We start from the raw sequence: 10,826 nt of genomic DNA, 5'->3' as shown, positions 1-10,826 counted from the left end.
ATAACCCCAGACCCCCTAGGAAGCTCGTGCCTTCGGCGGTCACAAGGCGCCTTGCGACGCCAAAAAGTGTCTCGTCTGGTGCTTTCAGAAACATGTCCGCTGCTTTACAAAGCTGTCGAAAACCCTGATAAACCGCGCTAAAATATCCCTGTATTAGTAAACACCACCCATAGAAAACCCGAGTATCTCGAGATGCGCAGAACGTATGCGCAATAACAATAGTAGGCATCGTCGTTAAGTCAAAATCATCTTTATCTCCGGGACATGAAAAACAGGTTAATCAACACTTTTTCAGGTAAATGTTATAGTTACTTGACCATGCCCAAGATTGTAGCCAGACTGATGATGTTTATTTTTGCCCGCGTTGTAAGATCCTCCCCCTCCCCCACAGGAGTTGACTCTTGCCTTCCCGCTACCTCCCCCTGAGTAACCTCCACCACCTCCACCACCCCGTCCCCTTCCGTATGCCCCAGCACCTCCTCCAAATCCTCCAATGGCATTGTGGTATAGGGCTCGTCCACCCACTCCTCCCTGAAGAAATCCTCTGCCACCTTCTCCGCCATTTCCAGATGTACCGTTAAAATTTGTCGAACTTCTTCCACTGGAATAAAATCCGCCACCGCCACCACCTACATGATACATTGAAATTATACCGAGATCTCATAGAGTCTATCTATGATGTTTTTCTCTGGAAGCTAGTTTCCCGATAAAGTAGACTGAGTAGCTGGTGGAATATTTTATCCCGGGATTATTTAAACACGTGCAAGTAAATGTTTTATTTTGGCCTCAAATGCGAGCGGCTGTGGGATTTCAAAACTACTCATCACTATGCCACTCGTGGCCTAAGAGCAACCATTAATTTACTCGCGCGTCTTTAAATAATCCCGCGGTAAAACATCCTGCCAGCTTCGCAGGCTACGAAAAAGGGTTTCAAATTTAAAAAAAGGGATGTGTTCAATAAAATTACAATCAAATCGCTGGAACCAGTATACAATCGTATAAAATTCAATCGTATAAATTTATATTTACTGATTTTTTCTGCACGCGTTTTATAATATCTCGCCCTCGTTCCTGCTGGTAGTCTGACCCTCCCAGCTGCGTTGCGTGACGACTGACACTAAAAACGGCTGCAAGGGATACTAGCCTGCAAGCAAGTTCTCTCGAGGGGGTGGGGGTAGTGGACGAAAGAGGGGTTATGGCCTCCACTCCGCCCCCTACCCCTTGAAAGAGAGCTATCTAGAGACCCAAGGTCGATCTCAATTGAGGTACATTTTTCCCTGTTTGTTTACTCCACTTTTTAGCGTGAATTTGCTCAGAGGGAAAATATCTTTTTAGAAATTATAAAAAAACGCTTTTCTTGGAGGCAGAGGTTGCATAGTATAGTTTACAAGTTACTTAATGTAGCAAATTTCTGCACAATTTTATTTGAAAATTAACGAACACTTGCTGAATTTTCCCAAGGAATTTACAGAACTATCTAGTACCACTGACGCCCTATATTTTTTTCGTTTGAATACTTTATTGCTCCTGTAAAGTTAAACGCATATGTAAAATCATAGCCTGCAAAGCAGGCGTATTTTGGTAAGAATCGAGACCGGAGTCGGGAGAAATATCGGACGACATCTTGGATAACGAGACCAACAGAGGACTGGGGCGAGTCCAAAAAAAATGCACTCAGTAGCGACCCATCCTCTACTTCCAAAATGACAATTATCGACAATTTCTAATCTCTAAATTGACTATTATCGTCAATTTAGGATGCTTAGGGCTTGATAGGGATTATGGGAAATGAATATCTATTTTTAAAATCCGAACCCAAATGCCTGAACTTGCAGGACCCGAACCAGGGAATGTTAGACTATCACATCGCCAACTGCCAGAACATTATTTTTTTAAATATGTTAGTTTTTTTTTCATCCGAATGCTGCTGTAAACGTGTATTATCACCCGCTAAGAAACAAGTTTAAACAGGAGAAAATATCGGTTACCAAACCTCAAGAGAAAGCTAACCATTTTAAAATCAAGCACTAGACTTACTTGTTCTACTTTAACTTTTTTCTTTTCATCTGCTACCACAAGTCTATCTAAAGTGACGATAACAGTCAATCCAGAGAAAATGAGGAATTGTCGATGATCGTCATTTCAGAGGTATCTACTCTGGAACTGATATTTTCATACACGTCTACTGTGGCAAAAAAACCTTAAAGTGTATAGCCTTATATTCTCTTACCCATAGCGCTTCCGTCTGAAGCCTGGGCACCGTGTCCATCACTTCCTCCTGACAAAGACTGGAACCCAGTTTTCCCAGTTGTTGCTGTATTTGCATCACATTCTGAATGCCTTGAATCCACACGTTGGACACCCCCTCCCCCTCCAGCTACTATCAAAGGTGTGTTTGTTCCTCTGACTACAAACGTACCTCCACCTCCACCTGAGGTCGAAGCGTGGTAGTTAATACCACCTTCTTGACCGACGAGTATCTGAATGGTTTCTCCTTTTATTAAGCTAAACGTTCCTGTCATCCTGGCGCCTCTTCCCCGATACTGTTGACTATTGGGCCGTATATCGTACCCCCCGGCAGCTCCAATTGCGTCAATTCGGTAGTCACCAGTGTACGGAACTGTCCACCGCTGTATACCGCTGACCACTGTAACTTGACCTTCATGGTCTTTGCCTCTGTAATAACTGCCAAGTGAAGTTGGACCCAGTCTACCACTTGCACCAAGAGTTGTGAACAAAGCTCCATATGCTGCATAATAGAACCAAACTAATTATTCAACGAACCACCGCCAAGTAACCCCTCTTCCTCCTGGGGACTCAAGTTGATACCCATGGAACTTAAGGCAAATGTTTTACCATCCATTTGTGACGGTGAAAACAGCAATAACAATGGCAATGAACGTTGATAATGACTGTGACTGTGACAATGACAATGACATGGATCATGCTAATAACAATGGGAATCACATTGACAACGGTAATCACAATGATAATGGCATTGTTAATGGCAATGACTGTGACAATGACAATGACAATGACAATGACAATGGCATTGATCATGATAGTAACAATGGGAATCACATTGACAACGGTAATCACAATGATAATGGCATTGTTAATGGCAATGACTGTGACAATGACACTGACAATGGCATTGATCATGACAGTAACAGTGGGAATCACATTGACAACGGTAATCACAATGATGATGGCATTGTCAATGGCAATGACTGTGACAATGACAATGACATTGATCATGACAGTAACAATGGGAATCACATTGACAACGGTAATCACAATGGTAATGGCATTGTCAATGGCAATGACTGTGACAATGACAATGACATTGATCATGACAGTAACAATGGGAATCACATTAACAACGGTGATGAAAATGGCATTGTCAGTGGCAATGACAATGACTGTTTCACTGGGACAGCGACAATGACATTGCTCATGACAATAACAATGGCATTGACAGGGGCTACGGCAATGACTGATTCCGACAGAGAGAAATGGCAGTGCGAGTACCATTAACAATGGCAGTGGCATTGATTATTGAAGTAACAATGGCAATCACATCGACAACGCTCATCTCAATCGCGTGGGCAATGGCAATGGCTATGACTGTGACGATCACAATGGGCAATGGTAGTGGCAACATCACTGACCATGGCAGTGACAGTGGTGATGACAACGACATTGATCATGACAATAACGATGTCAATGACTGACAACGACATTGAGAGATGGCTGTGACAGTACCATTGACGTAGTAATATTCATTTGAATAGGATTTCGTCTAAATCAGGAAGTAGATCATTTTCTTATGCAGCCGCTTAACTTTTTAATGATTTACCTGATCATGTGAAGAATTCAGATTCGATGAGGAGTTTTACTTCAAACTATTGGTTTGAGAAATGATTATGCGTGATTTTAGTTGTATATATTTTAGCTTTATGCTTATCGAATTATTGAATTTATTTATTTATTTATTTATTTATTTATTTGTTTTTATAACTATTTAGTACACAGCTTCAATGTAAATAAGTGGCAACCTTTTTGAATTCTGTGTATAATAAAGTCATTATTGACAACCTGATGACGATGAATATGACAGTGATCTTGACCATGACAATGGCAATCACAATGACAATAAGAGGTAGAAATTGTTTGAAGTTATAAACTTGTTATCATGGTCGACCCCCATTGGTCGATGAGTGTTTGTCTTAGTAAGCGATCCTCCTTTGAGTAGAGATGTCATCTGAGACATTTCTATCTGTCAGGAAACGTAACGGTAGAGATTGACAACTTAAGAAACCTTGTGAACAATTCAGTGAGTGGTGGCGTGATAAGCTTGAGCACATGAGCACTTATACCTTCATAACCCGTCCCCTTGCTATTATATTAGCAAATTTTCTGGGGTGATCTCAGGTATTGTATAAGTCTTACCACCGGTTAATCTCAAACTGAAACAAAATCGCATTGCTACGGGAATTTTCGCCATCTGATTCGCTATCGAGACAAGGTATTCAGTTTGGAATTGCAACTTTAAAACGAGGCTGACCGATATTGCACCGTAGCAACGGGTGGCGTTACATAGCAACGGAGACAAAAATTGGAAACAACTATGTTTTCAAAACATTATTTTCTTTTTACAATTCAAAAATCTGGCGGAAGTGAGGAAGAAAATTTTCTTGACTCTTGACAGTCGAGGCAGCTCTTTGAAATGGCTTTTTTTGGCGCGCATTTATAATACTGTAACATTCGACAAAAGGTAAATTGAATGGCCTCATCGCTTCTCGATTCGTGCGATATCGGTTTTTCGCGTAAAATTTAACGTGGAATTTCCTCCTGAGGTGGTGAATTTTTCCATAGAATGTTTGTAAAAAGTGATTTAGCACATTCGATTTTCGTTATGTAATATCCACCGTTAGGCGCTTTCTCAAACCTCGTCTCTGTGCAAAATTGCAACTACACCCAGTTGCACCATGAAGTGGCTATACTTTTTAGTGGTGTTAGAAAACATGGTGCATCTGATTTTCCGCCATACTTTTCTTTTTCGTAAAAACATATTGTTTAAGGTAAGCGATCGATTGTCACACCTATCAGAATTATCGATATCCATGGCAGAATGAATTTAGGGGCGAGATGTTTGAAATAGATAGCAAGCATGAAATGGGTACGCTGCACCTGGTTTCCATACAACAAAATCTGACTTTTAGGATTATCAGTTGTCGCGCCTTTGGAGCCAAGATTTAGGACGTCACTTTAAAAGGGGATAAGCTGCAACTAATGTTCTTTGTCACCTCTGCATGTTTTCCCGTCTCCAATGTATCCTGGCTTGCAAGTACAGGTGTAAGAGCCAAGAGTATTGGTACATGAGGCATTAGCGTGACAAATGGGCGGCGAAACCGCGGTACATTCATCAACGTCTACAACAAAAGACAAAGTCATTTTTAGTCAGAAGAAGAAGAAGGATTCAAATTGTGGAAGATAAGTGGTACTATTGTATCTGATTATGACAATTGATGATGATCGTTGATGACAGGAACCCATTTCCCGGAGCCTCCATCTTCCATATTAACCCTCTGAGACAACTCTGTCCCTTACCTCTTTATTTTTAGAAGCACCTCCCAGGAGGGTGTTCTTGGGTGTTTTCACAATAACCAATCGTAAGAGGCCTATGGTCATCCACTGATTACTTCACATGAAGCACACCCGAAACACGAAGGTATTTCAAATATCGGTATAGGAGTTCTAAAATTAGAAAGACACGGGACAGGGTACAATACAGATGGAAGCTCCGGGTAATGAGCTCCTGATGATCGATGATGTCGTTGTGAGTGACGATAATTCCGAATTGTGAATAATCTTTTCATCTTTTCCAACACTGAACTCTTATGAAACAACATGATTTCCTGTACTTCACAGTGGCACTGTTGTTATAACACTATTAGTAAAAGAAATGGAATTCTCCTGGCATGAATGGAACCATGATTTTCCCGCCGTTTGTCATGTTTGCCGGTTGCTGCTTGCCGTTTCCACGTGAAAGAAAGTATTTTCGCGTTTGCTGAATGCGCGGAAATTTCTCCTCGTTTTTCTTCTACAAAACAAGTTGTTTGTGAAAGAGGAACCCCAAAACCATTTTCCGATAAGTCAAACAAGGAAAAATATAGATCGTTCATAACTGACTCCTCGCAATTTTCTTCGGGAACTCACGTTCTCTCTGTGTTTACTGACAAAGCAGCTTCATCGAAACTCGCAAAATGTGACTGGTAAGGATTATCATTTTATATAGCGTCTTTTTCTACCAGCAATGTTTACAAAGACTCCCGAATTTTTGTTTTTGTTTTCGTTTTTGTCAGTATCAAAATACTCAGGTTTACAGAGGCCATTCAGAGTTGCCTTGGGTCACGTGAAGCTTAAGTCACAAGCCTCATTCCGTTTTACGTGAAACGTGAAACGGCAAGCCGACGTTTGCCGTTTCATGCAAACGTATGCTAAATCTCTCTAATCTCTTGGCCGTAACATGGCAATTCTTGAAACATCAATTAACCAATTTTGCTTCCAAATTTGTTTGTCTAGATTACTAGAGTTTCGATTCATTCAAAAGTTTGATGGATGTTTCATCTTTGGTGCGAGATGTTCATAAATACCAAATTCGGACTACTGACCAATTTATATGGGGGAAATCAAGAGTTCAGATAAAATTGACACCTTTGAATTTTGAACCCGATAAAGCACCACATCGAGGCAGAATGCGAATGGTGATAATAAGCATAGAAACGAGGATAACAAAATGGAACAGGAAGGAAAAGCAAAATTCTTATGACGAGAACAAGAGCGGGGCGGATATGGAAGAAGGGAAGAGAACAGAAGAAAAGCTCGTGGTAAGTGCAACAGAACCCACCTCCAGTTTTCATGTCGCAATACGTGAGTACCGCCGTACCCGGTTTTATAGTCGACAGCCAGTACTTGGCGCTGACAACTTGACCTTCGCTCGCTTTTATTTCTTGGCAGGACACGGCTGCCAGTTCAGGGATAGAACCCAGGGGGACTGGAATTGAAAGATACAGGGATCGTTAGTTCTCTAACTTTAATCGACCAGTTTCGTATTCTCGCGGTTAGATTGGATCTAGCATGAAATGGAGGCTAATGCGGGGGAAATAATTTGCATGTGAAAAGATTCCCCTGCATTAGCGTCCGTTTCATGTTCGATCCAACCCAACCGTTAGACTACGAAACTGGCTTATTTAAGCTTTGTCACAGAGATTGACTAGTAGCTCAAATTCGGCGACTCCGGCGTCAACTTCAGCTTCGCTTTCGGCTTCGAACTTTTGAGGGAAAGAACACGAATGGATAGTTTCCCATGCATTTTTTTTTTCGCTCAACGAGTTGCCATTACTTGAACGGCGTGAATCAGTTGTTTTCCAGCACATGAAACATGACACCGTTCCACATTTGCACAGTGTTGTATGGCCCGTCTACACGAGCAATTTTTAATGTGACCATTTTTATTTGCCGTAAATGGTTTGATCCCAGGAGTCATATCATAATTAAGTAAAGTCCGATCGTCCGACTGCTCGTGTAGACGAGGAAATTTGGCCAATTTTTATGTGACAAATGTATTTGCTGAAAAGCTGGCGTGTTTTAGCTTTTATGTGACAAATGAAAATTGGCAAATACGAAAAATTGCTCGTGTAGACGACTCGTCCCATAAAATGTGGCAAATTGCTGCCTCTTAGTGGAGAACGACCAGGCAACCTCGCCTTGCTGCTTTCATAAAGGCATTGCTGACGCACTTAACTGCGAATTGTCAGCTTTTATTTTTGTGCTTTCAACACCATCAATTGTATGTGTCACATAAAAAATTTCTCGTCTAGACAAGGCTTTATCAGAAAGAGTGTCAGCCTAGGGTGCTCCTTAGTAAAACATGTATCCCATTCACCTCTGTTTATGTCTCGTCTGAAATAATATCGGTCTGGATCAGGGACAAAATCCTCTGGTCTGGCTTCTTTGGTACGATTACTGAACTCACACATGCGCAGAGACATCACAAAGTTTAGGCTTTGGCATCGAACATCTTCGCGGCAGACTAACGCACATGGTATTCCGATATTGGCGCGCATGGTTCTGTAGATGTGTTTCTGCAACATCCAGCCCAAGATGGACTCCTCCGATCCAGTCGCAGGGCACGTCTGAGTCTCTGCCACAGTGATAATTTGACAAAAGGCAACTAAAGTCGCCAACACAGAGAGAGGTACCATGTCCTTTTGGGTCGAGCACTCTGAAACGTTGGTGTTGAGAAATCTGAAAACGAATTCGTAATGCCGATTTGAAAATGGAAACTGTCATGACACAAATGTATATTTGAAGTGCGGGTTATCGTAGACGAAAGATGAAAGTGATTCTCGAGACCAGTTTCAGGAAGTGGTGTTACACGGTGAAACTCCTGTTTTATCACCACTGCTATCGCTGCCACCGTTGCAGAAGTAGAAAGCGGATCTACTTTCCGTGAAACTTGTTTCGCAACACCGTTGCACACAAGTCTCAGCTAAAAGTTTCAACGTGTAACAGCGGCTATATATATATATCTCTTACTAACCGAGTTCGAGGTCCGTACTGTAAGTTACGGACCGAGTTTTTTCCCGTTGATTTATGGCCCAAGCGCGAAGCGCGCGGGCCATAAATAAACGGGAAAAAACGAGGATCCGTAACTTACGGTACGGACCGAGAAAAGGAGGTTAGTGAGATATTTATTATGTATCTGAGGTTAATCCGGCGCGCGGGCAAGGAAACTAGTCAAAGTCAAGCGGAAGGTTCGACTGCCACAAAGATTGCCGTGCCAAAATTCCAAAAACTAAATCTTCTTGGATGTTAAGTTTGAAATAGTTGCTTGCAAGATTCAAACAGTTTTCAGTACAAGTTTATGCAACAGAAATGGCATGAAAAACTCGCTAGATGATGTTTTATCGAAATTTTAAATTTAGCAGGCTGTACAGCGGGCCGTACTGTAGAATACGGCCCGCTAATTTAGCCAATTACAGCGCGCGTACTATCTGAGATATAATAATGTACTGAAAGCATCGACTAGCAATCTTAGCTTGCACCTGACGTCATGTCCGCCATGTTGGTGTACTGAACAATTCTCTACTTCCTCAAAACCCGTAATACACCACCCCCCACACCCCCCCAAAAAGTTTTTCTCCATAATCATTGTTTCGATTTCTCTTGGGACATCTTCATGTCCCAAAATTTGCATCGGCATTGTTTTCGATTTCTCTTGGGACATCTTCATGTCCCAAGAGAAATCGAAAACAATGCCGATGCAAATTTTTAGGGGTTAAAAGAAGTGTATTTTGGGCTTTGAGAAAGTAGAGAAGAGTGCAAAAGTCTTTTCGGAACGACATTTTGCTTTTGTTTTGTACACCAACATGGCCGCCTAATCACGTGAGTGCAAGCCAAGAATTGCGAACTGCGGGTGGTTACACGTGACATGGCCTTGCGGTCGAGATTCCACTCTCTGCGGTTCAAGTTGTGACGGCTGGATACCCTTCTTGTTTTAAGTGATTTACCGCAGCGTTTTTCACCAAAAGAGACAAGGCAAATTCCACACTACATTGACTGTAACTCAAAAAATCTTATTTACATGACACACTGTAGACGATGCAACAAACAATACATAGAACAGACAAAACGGAGACTTAAAGAACGTTTCAACGAACACCGACGTCCTGTTGACAGACCCACTTCTTCTTCAAGACAAACAACTGTTTCTGAACATTTCACCAGCAATAACCACACACCTCACGACATGGAACTTATCCCATTGGAACTCATCTCGTGACACCATACGCAAAGCCCGAGAAGCGTTTCTAATGGACAGGGGCCAAACACTTGAACCCAAAGGTATAAACAAAAGAGAAGAACTGTAAATAATATTTATCTGTAACCCTATATATATGTATATGTATATGTATATGTGAAAGATATATATGAAATACATCATATATTGCACTGCGGGTATGAAAAATTTTCAGGACTTCAACGGGATTTGAACCCGCGACCTCGCGATACCGGTGCGATGCTCTAACCAACTGAGCTATGAAGCCACTGACGTTGGGAGCTGGTCACTTCTGAGTTCACAACTTCCCGTGATAAGTAATTATGAGTGAAAGATATATATGAAATACATCATATATTGCACTGCGGGTATGAAATCAAATGAAACCATGTTGTCTCGCAGTGATGAGAGACAACATGGTTTCATTTGATTGTATATGTATATGTATATGTATATGTATATGTATATGTATATGTATATGTATATGTATATGTAAGAAAGCAACGCAAATGAAGAGTAAAACAATACGTTTTGTATCCTTCACCTATATTTCGACCGGATACACCGGTCTTCCTCAGGATGAAGACCGGTGTATCTTTCGGCCGCGTTGTCGGCAGGTTTCCGTCTGTGCATGGGCCAGTTTTTGACAATTGAAAATGTACATGTTTAATACAATTCCTCTCTTACCAGGTGATGCACTCAAGATCTTCTATTTCCTCAAACTCTGCTTTCGTAAATGTTGACCAAATGGATCAATTTTCCAGTGCCTGTAATGCGAATTTTGGAAATGATAACCTTCAAATTGTGCCTCCAATCCAGCGGACCAAAGTAAAATAGGCTAGCCGACGTTAGCTCTAGCTCTATCTTCGGCAGTGCCGACGAGTTTTGTGTCGTCATGGCAAAATTAGGGACTAAAGCCCCGACTACACGTTCAAACATTGTTATAAAACAATTGTTGGAACGTGTAGCATGCATGTTT

General features: G+C 41.5%; 1 protein-coding gene across 1 annotated transcript; it reads right to left on the bottom strand.

The window, feature by feature from the left end:
- Positions 1–291: 291 nt before the first annotated feature.
- On the bottom strand, positions 292–10,616 carry LOC138004606 (leukocyte tyrosine kinase receptor-like). The gene is made up of 6 exons (XM_068851157.1): positions 10,535–10,616; positions 7,952–8,313; positions 6,914–7,060; positions 5,310–5,435; positions 2,231–2,749; positions 292–629 (listed from the first exon to the last, which is right to left on the bottom strand). Exons 2-6 carry the CDS (start codon positions 8,268–8,270, stop codon positions 292–294), a joined length of 1,449 nt encoding a protein of 482 aa, XP_068707258.1. The 5' UTR covers positions 8,271–8,313; positions 10,535–10,616.
- Positions 10,617–10,826: the final 210 nt, after the last annotated feature.

Source organism: Montipora foliosa, chromosome 5 (assembly GCF_036669935.1).
Source record: "Montipora foliosa isolate CH-2021 chromosome 5, ASM3666993v2, whole genome shotgun sequence".
NCBI lineage: Eukaryota > Metazoa > Cnidaria > Anthozoa > Scleractinia > Acroporidae > Montipora > Montipora foliosa.
This window is presented reverse-complemented; position numbering and strand designations above follow the sequence as displayed.

What these genes read in the sequence shown, in the direction of transcription:
- LOC138004606 (XM_068851157.1), bottom strand. Translation starts at nt 8,270, where the DNA reads ATGGTACCTCTCTCTGTGTTGGCGACTTTAGTTGCCTTTTGTCAAATT. An exon ending in CAGACGAGACATAAACAGAG is followed by an intron (nt 7,061 to 7,951) that starts GTGAATGGGATA and finishes TTTCAATTCCAG; the next exon opens with TCCCCCTGGGTTCTATCCCT. An exon ending in TTGCGACATGAAAACTGGAG is followed by an intron (nt 5,436 to 6,913) that starts GTGGGTTCTGTT and finishes CTTTTGTTGTAG; the next exon opens with ACGTTGATGAATGTACCGCG.